This window comes from Semicossyphus pulcher, unplaced genomic scaffold (genome assembly GCF_022749685.1).
Source record: "Semicossyphus pulcher isolate SPU_LCO1_2020_fin unplaced genomic scaffold, fSemPul1.0.p SCAF_22, whole genome shotgun sequence".
In the NCBI taxonomy this organism is placed as follows: domain Eukaryota; kingdom Metazoa; phylum Chordata; class Actinopteri; order Labriformes; family Labridae; genus Semicossyphus; species Semicossyphus pulcher.
Genome location: NW_027211696.1, coordinates 11,037,637 through 11,051,137, shown reverse-complemented (window position 1 = coordinate 11,051,137; position 13,501 = coordinate 11,037,637). Strand labels below are relative to the sequence as shown.

Sequence of the window (13,501 nt, the reverse complement as noted above, 5' to 3'; positions counted from 1 at the left end):
ACCGTAGTAGTGCTAGGAATTAAGGCTCTTTGAAGGGAGCCGGATTTTATGGCTCCATTCCTTTCCGAGAGCGGCTCATCGTTCTTTCTTTTTTCTTTCAGGGGACGGAGGTTAATAGGATTATCTGCGAAATAATCACAGGGTTAATGATTGGGATCAGATTCAAACTTAGACATCCCATAATAAACAGCAGAATGAGCTGTAAAAACTCAAAATGTCAACAAAAAAAAACATCAAACATGGAGGAGGGTTATAATGTTGCTCACCGTCAGCACTATGTCTCTGGTTCGCACTTGCTTTTATCAACTGAGAAATATCTCTAAACTAGGGTCCATTGTATTCACAGCTCAGATGGAGATGATAATTCATACATTCCTTTCCTCCTGCTTTGACTATTGTATTTCACTTTTAACCTGTCTAAACAAAACACCTCTGAACCGGTTACAACTCGTCCAAAACGCTGCAGCCAGACTGCTGAGTAAGTCTTCAAAACGCTCCCATATAACACCCGTTCTGTCTTCTGTACACTGGCTTCCCATAAAATTCCAAACCAAAGGTGTGCTCCAGTTTGTAGCTCCAACACTTTAGAGCTCTTTACCAATCAGTCTGAGATCTCTGGGTGCTGTTGTCACCTTCAAAAAGCACCTGTTTAGACTAGCTGTTACTTAATCTGTTGTGTACCTTTACTTGTTTCTTGTTGTTTTTACCCCCAAACTTGTTTTCACTTTGTATTTTGTGGCTGTTTTAATTTAGTTTGTTGTTGTTTTTATCCTGTGTTTCTTTTATTCTCTCTGTAAAAGCACCTTGTCACTTCTGCTCTAGAAAGGTGCTATATTAATAAACGTATTATAATTATTATTATGTTGTGGCGACATGATTCCGCTGTACGTGACAGATACCGTAGCTCAACTACGGCACCGGTAGCTAGCTGGATTGCAAGACCATTATGGTGAAAACAAAATACAGGCTGTCTTATATTCTGGTGCAACTTATATTCCTGCAGGACATGAGAAAAATCTGTGCGAAAACATTGTTCAAAAATACTTTGATATGAGGTGCGATAAATAAACATAAATTGAAGTACTAATATGACCTTTAAGTTATAATTCTCTCTCCTTCCTTTACCATTGTGCTAGCTAACCTCACAGTGATGGAAGTGTGATTTATTTTGCACGCCTCCTCTCAACGTATTCTAATGGCAACAACTTTTAAAAGACAGAAAAATAGTCAAACATCTGTAGCTTAATTCCCTTCTCTCTCCTCCGTCTCCATACGCTCCTATTATTTAAAAGTCTGGCTCGTACACAGCTCCGTCTCCCACACTGCTCCCACACTTGGCTGTAGGTGTAATAAGGCTATAACATAGATCACTGCAACGTCCAGCGTGGTGTTTTGTAACAAAATGTGCTTTGCAATTTGAGCACTTCACCGGGGGGAACACCTGTAAACCATCTGTCACCATTATTTGGTCAGAGGCTGAGCATGTTGCGCTCTCATGAGACGGCTCTAATGCGCCTCCTGCAGCAGTTCGGGTCTCCTTTTGCAGACCGGCTCTTCGCTGCTGGACGCCGAGTAAAACAGTGTTAACTGTCAGTGAAGTTTGCAGCCACACTGAGCAGAAATAAGATCGATTTATTTATGTATAGAGCCACTTTTACAGTTACAAAGTGCTTCATAAAGGCAGCAAAATAGAACAGACGGGTCATTTAATCAACAGGTTTTAAATCACGACATTAGAGGCATAAAATAGGCGAGGAAATACGCTTAAAACTGCCTCACTGTCACAATGAATTATTCAAACAGAGAGGCTGCAAGTCCACTTTTTGGTGATTTCTTCCATATTAAATGAGATTACGAATGCAGAGATAGTTTTACATCTCATTATTTCCACTAGACAATGAATAAACAATGATATAAAATAAATGTTTGTTTTTTTACAGGCACCAAACCCGGCCCTCAGCGCTGCACACTCAAAAGTGAAGACGCCTCGGAGAAACACTTCTTGAAGATCGAGACGGAAACTCCGCTCAAATCTTGCTCCCCGCAGCAGCAGAACTCCGGCGCCGAAGCTGAACTTCACATCATCAACATCCGCGAGGACGCCGGCATTCAGTAAACCCCCGACACTCTTCACATAGAACATCCTGTGGATCTAATGCATCGTGTGCTGTCTTTAATTTCTTGTGTAATTGTTGATTCTTCTTATTGCAGAAATGTGTCGCTTCGCATGCACAATAAGAAGACCAGCGTGCTCCTGAGAGGACCTCAGGGCACCACATGGACCGTCCTGAACCCACAACACACACAGTTTGGTGTAAGTTAACACAGACGAGAGTTAGCAAAATAATCATCCTTCAACCACATTGAAAGAGGAGGACAAAGACCCCACTCTATGTGATTAGATTGTTCTTAATAGTGTGATATAGCTCACTTAATATGAGTGTTAAATCCTGTTTCAGTGAGTGTTCTTTAAAGACGGTCTTCTTCTCCTTCCACAGTCCAACAATGACATCCTGCTAGTGGCCTTCATGCACACAATCCCCCCTACATTGACCCTGAACAGCGACAAGGCAGAGGATGTGCAAAGAAAGGCTTTGGACCACTTTAAAGCCAGCACTTTCACCAGCTACACTGAGTTCAGACCAGAGGGCTCTATGGTTCTTGTTCTGGGGAATAAAGACAACGGAGCAGGTATGACGAGGCACTTTTTTTACAAAGAGAGGATATGGATATATGAGCAAATGCCAGCGGGAATTAAGGAGGATGAAGTGGATTTTAATGGTTACCGTTTTGCTTTCTCAGTTGGAGAAACCGTTCCAGAAACAGTCATTCCCATCACAACTAACGCCCCTCATCAGATGCCGCTGATGATGCAGCTCTACACCTCACCGGACTACAGCTCTCCCCTGGACCCGAACGGCAAGGTGCAGAGTGACAAGAGAATTTACGCAGAGGTGAGGAACCGTTCACTATTCTAGCTGTATTCTTATCTCCTGTGAAGAAGGGGACTTCTTTGTTTCAAAGGTGAAGCCAGTCCGGAAGAAACTCCAACCTGCTTTCCTTCTAATGGCCAGCAGGGGGCGACTGATGTTTGCAAAGACAAGTCGGAACATTTTCCTAATGCGTTAATGGCCTTAATCGCTACTTTCAAGTCTTCCTCAATGCAGCATCATGTTCATTTTGTAACTAATGCTCGCAAATAGAGACAAACTGACGATAAAGCAAGGTGCGCTTTAGGGCGTGGCTTCCTGTGATTGACAAGCGGCTTCCACGATGACCTGCCAATCAGAAGAGAGACACGGCAAAGCATATCCATCCGCTCGTCCAAACATGTTCACTTCTGGTTCCAAAAAAACAAGATGGCTACATCCAAAAGGCCGAACTCCATCCATCCGTCTATCAATTATCTATAGGGGGGTGGAGCCAATCCCAGCTGTCATTAGGCTTCGAGCTAGGAATCTTCTAGCTGTGAGGCGACAGCACTAATCATTGCACCACCATGCAGCATCACATCTCACCCATACTCCATCTCTTCCTGACATTTCAAAATAGATTCCCCGATGCCCGTTTGAAAGATTCTTCTGCTGTTGCAGTTAATTTCATCATTTGTTTCCTGCAGATTTCGGGGCACACTTTCGGCGACATCGTCTTGACCATCAAGGTGATCAGCTGCTTCGTGCGCTCCAAGGGCTCGTGTCCCGTCATGAAGGAGCTGCCCTTCATCCCAGAGACCTGCTCCTTAAACTCCTGTCCCAACAGCACCCGACTCAGCTTCTCCTTAGATCAGCTCCAGGAGCTGGAGGCCACCACGTGGGACCTGGAGTGCTCGGTCAAACTCTGCTACAGTGAGGTAAGAGCCTATCAACTATTTATCACGCAGCACTTGAGATAAATAATAGATTAAAATCCCTTCAACAGAAATATAACCTTATGACACAGTGACCTTTAGGTTGTTGATTTAATTTTTTCTTTCTTTCATGACCTCATCAGAAATGTGGGGATGGAGGGAGAGTGAAGAGGAACCTGGAGGTGACCCAGCCGTGTCTGCAACCACCAAGTGAGTTCAGTTTAAACTCCAAAACATGAATCTATTAACACCTTTGAGACCAAATAAGATGCTTCTTATGCTCTTATGATCAGGTGAAGCCGTTAGAAGTAAAAAGTCTGCGGTCTGTTTATGTAGCCACAGCGTTAAGGTGCACCGGGACGAGGTGCCGCTGATCACGGGAATACACGCACTTATAGCCACCTCGCGTAACTGCCCGTCTGCCTCGATCATCCCGCAGGCGCATCTGTGACAGCAGGAGCATCGCACGCATGTTTCCAGTTTACAGACAGGTGACACACAGACTCTACATGCACAGCGGGGCAAGTAAATCCCCCTCATGTGTGAAGGAAAACTAAAACGTGTGTGTCACCCAGTAATGACGGTATCAGTGGCAGAACGTGACACCGGTGACGGTATTGAAACCACCCATACATATCTTTTCCTCCTTTTTTTCATAGTCCAGTGCACTCTGCTTTTTTTCTTTTCCCTGGCGTTTGACCAGGAGTAGGGAGGTTTAAAACATTTTACCAGTCCGCGTTAGCTTGTTAACGTCAATTAGCATGTTGTAGAATGACAGTGTCCTGAGTGCAGCGTGTAGCGTGATGACAGCAGTAGCCAAAGTGCCTGTAGTGATGCTGACATCCGATGATTACCGCAGAGAAAGTATTCAGTCCCGTCTATTAGGACTGTGACTCTCGGGACGGCTACTATATTGTATACATTGTGTGCTTGTGGATCCTACTGGCACACCGGGCTAGTTAATGCTTTATCTACTGGCCCGGGGGGTTACAAACATACCAGCGCTCATGTCGAGCCTTGTTAGCTGTCTTTACTCAGATTAAAATGAGCCAAACTAGCTGTTATTACTCACATTTAATGGATGCTCTGTTCTTCAAAGCAGCAGTCCTTGGAATGCCGTAATTAACCAATCAGAATCAAATATTTAATACAGCCGTGTAAGAATATAACTTATTCAACTCGACTCTGATTTAGACAGCTAGGCCCTTATTTTCTCTTATTGCTCATATTCTCTTTTAAAGAAGTTAAAAAGGACGTTTGGCAGATTTATTGTAGATTATTTAATATTTTTCCTTTTAAAAATAAGTTTGTAAATAAGGTTTAAACACACACAAAAAGACTGATTGATTGATCCAAACATCAAAGGCCCAGTCTCCAGAAGTGGGCTGAAAGGTGTCATTTTTTGTCCGACTGTAACCACAGGGAGGAATGTTTCTAATTCTCTAAAAATATACTTTCTGAACTCTGCGTAACCTTTATATTAAGAATACATTTTCCCTTCATGCCCTGAGGACTTAATTGCTAGTCTAATACTCTGCAAGTGAATTACTTCTACTGCTCTAATATTCATTCCTATTGTTGCTTTCACTGCACGACAAATGCAGCTCGGGCGGTTGTCATAGCAGTAACTCAGGATATGCAGCGAAGCCAGTAAGGGGCTGCTGGGGCTGGGCCTCGTCCTTTAGGAAGGCCTGCAGGCTGACCTTGTGGCCACAATCAGAAGTAATGGCCCTCGGGGGAGCGGAGGTGAAGTCCTTTGTGTTTCCAAAGAGGGTCTGACTGGGTTTCTGTCCAAACACGAGCCACTGGGCCCGCCGCTATTGTCAGATTAGTCAACACCGTTGAGTCAAACGAGGGAAGATGTCGTGTTTCAAAGAAAGAATAGCACGACGGATGATTCATTTCCAGGAAAGATCGAATGATTTACTTCCCGTGCAGAAAGACTCCAGGAAGTAGATGTTGATTAAAAAGGGGCTCACCTGGAGTTTGTCACACTTCCTCTTTAAAACTATTTATATTCTTGGTATCCTTTGGCTTCCTTTATCCTTCACTTACATCTAGAGGAGGAAGAAATTAGTTGAAGGTGTTTGGGAAGCTGACAAAACTCCTAAACTCCTGAATAAATTAAAGTAGTTAATGAGGAGCTTTCTGGTTTGTTTATATGTGGTTCCAGTCCTTAGCCGGCCGAGACACAAGGGTTATATCAGCAGGACTCGCAGACTGCCTTCAGTCATCATTCCTGTTTTGTAGTTTCTATACAAAGGGCTCCGGGGAGTCCCATCACAGGCATTCAGCTGCTTGTGTCCTCTTCTCCACCTGAACAGGAGCTTCTGCTTCCTGCTTCTGTTTATTCAGCCTCGCTTACACAAACGAACACAGCGAGTGATTGCAGACATAAAAAAACAGTCTCGAGAGAAAGGCTGCACGACTTGAAAATGTGTTTTCGGCACATTTGAGGTCAAGGAATGTTCAGCGTCGACGGATCAACAAACTGGGTTTGCTGCCTGGGGTGCAGTTGGCAAAAACGACCACAAGATGTCACTGTTTCAGTGCTCTGGGTCAGGACTAATGAGCTGATATTATATACTGTTTGATCAAATTTCAGCACAATAGTATTTATTGTATTTATGTCAAACATTATATACAACCTCATGGAGTCAGTTTGAGGCTTTTCCTGTTTTAATGTCAGTGCAGTTCTTTTGTACGGGCTGATAAACACATAAGGTTCCTATAGGCGTAATGCAGGTGCAGCCACACCGCACGCTAGCACCAATGATAGACAGGGTAAAGGCTCGTTCCGCTGTCTTCTGCCCTCCCTCTCCTCTTTAATGTACTAAAGAAGAGGAAAGCTGTACTGTAAGAACCCCAGTTTAGTTATCAGCCCAGCACATGCCACCAGGAGGCAGGAAGCAGCCGAGGCAGGTGAGAGTAACACGTGCAAAGGTGATGATTAGTTTCTTCCAAATCTTTGGGATACTTGTGGGAGCATCTCTTCAGGAAGCCGAGAGAGGGGAGGAGGAAAAGAATGTGTTTGTGCACCGCTTTTCTGTTTTTTTCATCCTATGTAACTCAAAGAACGCACACGCTGGTTTATTTTTCTGTCGGGGACGCCTGATGTTTTTGATTGCATGTTCTCAGAGTACGTTTGTGTGTATCCTTGCAGAGCCACGATACATTCCTGAATTCAGATTTTGGGACTTTTTACAGAATATCCTTCACATTTATAAAGATCAATAACTGCCCTGTGAGTGGTTACTTTGTGCAGTTAAATCTTTAGCACAGCCTGTCTGAAATGACGTCCGTCTCAAGGCCTTTCACGAAGCCTTGCCAGACCACAATGCAGGAAGCAAAACCTCCAGACTACAACAGTATATTTGTGCCACAGTACGTCAGAGGCTTAAGAGACTTTAGATTTTTTCCTGACTCTTTTTGAAAAACATGATTTTTTTCTTGCCTGTTGACTCGGGGTTTAATGTTTTCTCTCGAGTTTGTCAGCAGTGCGGCTCTCTGTGGGGGGCCAGCCAGCGCACAGCGGGGCGCAGAGAACATCACTAATGCCAAATTTGATAACTTGTAATTTGTGTCTTTAAATTAGAACAGAGAAAAATGATAGATGTACTTTTTATTTCAGTTAAGCTGAGGTCTAACCCTGGAAAATCAATGGCTTGTATTTACTGCAGAGGATTGGCCCTCTGAATCTTTCAGTTCACCTCAAAAAGGTTAAAGTTGTGTGTTTTTGTGGTTAGAAAAAATCTTGTTTTGAAGTCAAAAGCAGGATTAAATATAACCTCTTAATGCATACCTGGAACCACAGTTCAAGAAATTGCCTTTAAACGCAGCACTTAATATCTGCTGTTTGGTGCTGACAACCAAATTGACAAGCCAATCATAAAATGGAAACACTTTATTCCACAGTATATGTCTCTGGAATAAATACACCTTAATATATTGTGATATCTGTTGTTGAACTGAAGCTTGCATACATTGTTGTTTTCGTGTCTCTGTTGCAGCCCCCCCCTGCTTTGATTTTGGCCTACCTGGCGTCCTTGGCATCGCGTTCGGAGGCTTCCTGATTGGAGTTTTACTTATTGGAGCTTTGTGGTTCATCAAAATTAAAACCGGTAAATGTACAACCGTTTAGTTTCTCTTGATGAAATTTGATACATTTGGATTTTACATTGACACGCTCTGCCTAATTCAGGGTACCCAACTGGACTGGACATTAGCTCAACTGCAGCAAATCTTCCTGGTAAGAGACTTTTCCTTTTATTGTTTGTTTTCTTTTCTTCTTTCCAGGTTCTTATTGGCTTCTCTCTCATCTCTCTCCAGGATGCCCCTGCTCAGGAGCCAAACGACAACCCGTCTCTACCAACCCGTCCCCCTCTGAGAACAGCAGCGCTAACGCCAGCATCGGCAGCACCCAGAGCACGCCGACCAGCAGCATGGCATGAGATCATGATAATCTGCACCACCAGCAGGGCCCCTTCAAAATCACCAAAACGGGTTTCGTGCTTTTATTTTCTTAAATAATGCTTTAAAAAAAAAGGCATTTCCCCCCCCACCATGCCCCCCTCACATTCACATTAAAAAGCACAACCCACGTTTGACACACAAATGGATGTGATCTGGGAGTATGTAATGGTGAAAGGAGGGGGGGGTGCTGGGTGAGGGCACAGAAGTCTGATCAATGGCTTCTAACGCTCACCTCTGCAGCCTCTCTGTAAAATCAAGCTCCTAGACAGGAAGTTAAAGAAGGCAAGAGAAAAAAAAAAAATTGGCTCCCAAGCAACAGGAAAAACAAACCATATCCCCCAAGAGCTAACAGGAAATTCACAACATTCCTTTCAATGAATTGTGCTTGTGTGATGGCAGCACAATAATAGTCAGACAGGAGACAAACCAGTCACAAGAGCGACTTTGAAAAACAGATGAAAAGCTGTTTCGCATTCACATCTAAGCTACAGACATACGAAGGGCTTTTGGCGAGGTCAGTTCACAGAGTTATCAGCCTTGTCTTGGGGACCGAAAAAAGCTCTACATGTTAGGATCTCAAACCAGATGCTCACTTCAAGGGGTATTTGTCTTAATTGGAGTTCGAGGTCAACGATTAACAGCTACCTCCTTTTTTTTTTTTTTTCTTAGAAGTCTGGAGTTAAAACTTAACACTAGATTTCTCTGGTGAATTAATCTTATATTCTACCTTTTTTCTGTGTCACTCTAGATGCATCTCATAGCTGACCTCTTATAGCTGGGTCGTTTGTAGCTCATGAAACAAAGTGATGGTGCCACTTTCATGCTATCCAATAGCTTCGACAAGGCATTCAAATTATAGTCGCCTTTTTCCCAGTGCACATTGCAATTCCCAGAGAAATATATGCTTGATTTCATAAATAACTCAACAAAATCAATCCTAAAATCAATTAATGGCCCAATAAGAAATGAGCCATAAAGGGAAAACATTCATGTGAACTCACTCTTACAGCATGCAGAGATACGTGTCTATATTCAGAGCTCCATAATGTGCCCATAATGAGGAGTTAGCACCAGAACATTGCACATTAGTTGTCAGACCTGAGTCTATATTTAATGACTAAAGCGCCCCTCATACAGCTTTTCTCACAGGGTGGAGTTTCCCAAAAATAGTCCGTCTGGAGGTGAAATTCCAGTACTTTTCCTTTTGCACAGTGACCACTCTCACCAGAATCTGTAATACATCTTATAACTAGAGTTTCTTACCGTAAGGTTAAAGAGGGGGTATTGTGCTGTTTCATATTTTAAGACATATATATAATGTCACAATGTTGGATGTCCATACTAAACGTGGGTGAGGTTTCAGACCTGTAGGTAAAAGTATGTTGGAGTAATCCCCTGCGAAAAAAGTCTCAGTCTGCAGGCTGCTGTGAACGCCAGGTTGACAGTTTTTTCTACATGCTGCACTATGTGACATCACAAAGAGCTGGCCACTCACAAAGAGCAGAGGCTGCATGAGGGCCTACACAGAACACCAGTGTGAGAAAAAAATGTTTTAACTGTAAATTATGCTAAGCTACTTCGCAGGTATCACAGAGTGAAATATGAAGCTTGAAATTAGCATAATCCCCCACTTTAATATCTGTGGTAACGCACACATACTGTACAAAATCATACGAAAATCCGTTTTTATGTTACTACAAGTGTTTTAAGGTCAGTACAATCACCACCCTCTAAACCTCCGTGCTGCTGTTTATGGTGCACAAGCCATTACTCTTCCTTTATTTGAAGATCAAGTAGCCACTAATCTCCATCATGTGATTGGAGATGAACGCAACTACAGGGAAATAGTTATTAGTCCTCTAATTGATGTTCACTGATGCTTTTAAAGCTTTTGCTTTGACAAACAAGCCACCCTCTGTCCCTGCTACACCCTGGAAGAGTTGCTACCTCGATGTGACCAAACTTCTAGAAACTTTTATTCCTTGTTGGGGGAACTTTAGGTACAAACAGCCGCCTTAAATAGTCCATAAAATGAAATTGAATTAGTCGTTCTCGCGCAGAAGGAAATGAAAGGCAAATGTTTGTTTTAAAGTGATGGGCTAGAAAACCTAATTTCCAGTTGAAAACTGGCAAACTCAAACGTTTGGACTGTAAATAAGTAATTATGATATATCTATATACCTAACCCCCTTTTGTTTAACTTTTATACCTTAAACTTTTTGACAAGTCACACGCTCAGAAGACAATTGATTTGAAATCACCAAAAAAAATAGTATATTTTTGCAACAGTTGATTCATGCTTTAATGCAGTCTGCTGCTTCATTTCCAGCTGTCACATGATGTGCCTTATGATTCGGGAACTGTCATTTGAGAGAGATGAGTTCCACCGCTTAACCTCCCGCTCTCTACACGTGATCGGCTGCATCAGCCACCGCAGTGCTTACGCTAAACGGAAGCCTCATAAATGCGCATCGGGGATTTTCATCAGGGCAACGACTGTAGAGTGACGGTTGATCCGTAAAGCCACTTGTTTCAATGTACAAATGTAAATGTATTTTATATTTTATTGCCACTCTCTTACCTCTTTAAAAACATTCCCATCACACATCAAGTCTTGTGGTATAAGTGAGCGTTTTGTATACTGTAGCTTCGACACAAGCACCCAAAATTGTGATGTTTCTTTATATACACTGATTTACTTTTACTCATAACGCATACTTTACGCATATATAACCACACTCCCAATAATTACTCACCTACTGATTTAGATTGTGGATCTAATTTATTCACCTTCAAGCCTAATCTCTGAATTATTCAGTCTCTTCCAAAGAAGTGTCTTTAAAAAATACACATTGAGTATTTGTGCAATATGATGAGGTAAACTTGTATTTAATGTCTATATAAAGTTTTTTTTACCATGTTTGTGATGTATGATATTCTTACTTGCCTGCTTTGTTCTTTCACGTATCCGGAGAACTGGGACAATTCCTTATCATGGCACTTATCAAATACATAAGATATGTTATGTATAGTCATCCCTGTTTTTATTTTCATATATTTGGGGCTTGGATTGTAGTCACAGAGAGTGCGTGACACATCACATGTCAGAGACAGCACATTTGCTTTGTTGGTTTTCCCCTGTTTGACATTTGCCGTGAGATTCCCCTGCTGTCCAAAAACCCGGCGTATCTCTGCTGATTCTGACATCCTGACATTGTATTGTCTCACCGCAGAGACGCCTCCAGCTAAATATTCAACACTCACGAACTTGTTCTCAGGAAACATTCAGCTTTAAAATGTGGCCGTTAGTGAGAACTTTTTTTACTTTCATTTAAAATTAGGTAGCGGCTGCAATGTTTGACTTTTTCTAGTTTTCAATTGTCAAGTGTTCTGTACCTGTGTTAAACCAGGCCTGCTGGGTGCTTGCTTCTGTCTGAGCACTGACAGTATAATCAGACAGGCTGTCAGTTAATTCACTTGTTAACCCTGCAGATCCCTTCGTTACCTCTGGCAACAGTTGCTTCCTCCTCAGACACACGACACATTTAATGAAATATTTGCGTGTGTGTGTGTGTGCATATACACAGTATTTGCATCGCATGGGTGTGTGTGTGGAGGCGTATAACGGAAACTATGCCAACAGTTATGTGAGTGTATTCTTCCTCCGGTCTCTTACCAATGTCCTATTTTGAATTTTTCCCAATGTTGGAAATCTTAACATGTCAAAATGTCTGCTTTGATTTTACTGAATATAAAATGTAGTTGACCATTTTCACACAGCACCAATTTTGCCCTGACGGCCCGCTAAGAGTGGGAAGCTCAATTTATATTACAATGTCCAACTGCTATGTTCCAAGTTTGCAAAAATGTTTAAGAATTGTCATCATAAGTAACTCAAAAAACACAAGAACATTAGCATTTAACCACTTTCTAGCTAACCGTTTTGCTATTGGGATTCAGAACATGATAGGTAAGGCGTAAGTTCGTAGCTAACAGTCCTGTTGGTTGCATGCTAACATAAGCTGTTGTAAGTACCTGCTTATCAAACGTGTTTACCTTGAAATATCAGCAGATGGTTAGGGTTTAGATACCACTTGTGCTAAGTCACAATGGCAAATGTTAGCATTCAACAAAATCCTTGCTAACATAGTTAGCATGTTAGCTTGCTGACATAACCTTGGCTAGGAATTTATGCCATATTTATCATATTCTATAGAACTATCAAATGTTGATGTTCGCTAGGAATTGGTTGCATGCTAACATAAGCTGCTGTGACTCAGCATTAACTACCTACTTATCAAACATGCTTTACCTTTAAGTCATAACAGCAAATGTTAGAATTCAACGAAATCCTAGCTAACACAGTTAGCTTGCTAACATAACCATTAGCTGGGGATTTATGCCATTCTTATCATGTTCTGTAAAACTCCCAAACGTTCGTGTTAGCTAGAAATTGGTTGAGTGCTAACCCGAGCTGTCTGACGTAAGCTTGTGGGGTTAAAAAAAAGTCCTGATATTCCTTTTGTTTTTCATTTTCCACTGTTAAAGTTTCAGATCGATCTGGAAGCAGTGTAAGGATAATTAGTCAGATTCCCAACAATTATAAGACTTGCAACCTTGAGCAGATCAATACAACATAATAACAGCATTTGTGCTCCCGACCCTCAGCAATATGTCAAGGAACACTGTGTGAATATGGTTGATGTTATTCTGCTAGAGCAGGCAGCCTTAAACCATTTAAAATGGGTCCAATTGTTGGTGCAGTTCTTAACTGTGGTCATGTAATTCTATGTCGTAAAAAAATAAATATATGTTTTGTCTGAAATTATCTTAATAAAGTCAGTATGACAGACATTCTTTGTGTTTTCTGGTGTCTTTCTCACAGCCTTGTGACATTACACTTGGTAAACATAGAGCGTTATGTAGTGTCGGATAATACAAACTCCCAAGATACCCATGGATCTCCCTTGACAAGGAACATCACGGAGTAATAATAATACAGCACACTCGGCAGAGCACTTATGCAGAATAAAGGAACCAGAAATACTTAATGTTAAAAGCAGTTATAAAAGGAAGGGGAATAGAGCATTAAAGGTGTGTTTTCAGATTTTTTTTTACAGTAGCACTGACGTTGTGAGCGACAGAACAGGGAAGAAATGTTACATTGGAAATCCAGATTCA

General features: G+C 41.9%; 1 protein-coding gene across 3 annotated transcripts in view; it reads left to right on the top strand.

Annotated features, from left to right (window-relative positions):
- Positions 1-13,158, top strand: part of eng (endoglin) — a 48,976-nt gene extending 35,818 nt beyond the window's left edge. For 2 of the 3 annotated variants that reach the window (XM_069673593.1, XM_069673595.1), the window contains 9 exons: positions 1,941-2,112; positions 2,212-2,314; positions 2,499-2,691; positions 2,803-2,954; positions 3,620-3,850; positions 3,991-4,057; positions 7,858-7,968; positions 8,049-8,096; positions 8,177-13,158. In XM_069673593.1, coding sequence (XP_069529694.1) covers positions 1,941-2,112; positions 2,212-2,314; positions 2,499-2,691; positions 2,803-2,954; positions 3,620-3,850; positions 3,991-4,057; positions 7,858-7,968; positions 8,049-8,096; positions 8,177-8,298 — 1,199 coding nt within the window. In that variant the 3' untranslated portion in view covers positions 8,299-13,158. Of the gene's footprint in view, positions 1-1,940; positions 2,113-2,211; positions 2,315-2,498; positions 2,692-2,802; positions 2,955-3,619; positions 3,851-3,990; positions 4,058-7,857; positions 7,969-8,048; positions 8,097-8,143 lie in introns of all 3 variants that reach the window. The other variant, XM_069673594.1, reaches the window with a different exon arrangement.
- The last annotated feature ends 343 nt before the right edge of the window (positions 13,159-13,501 follow it).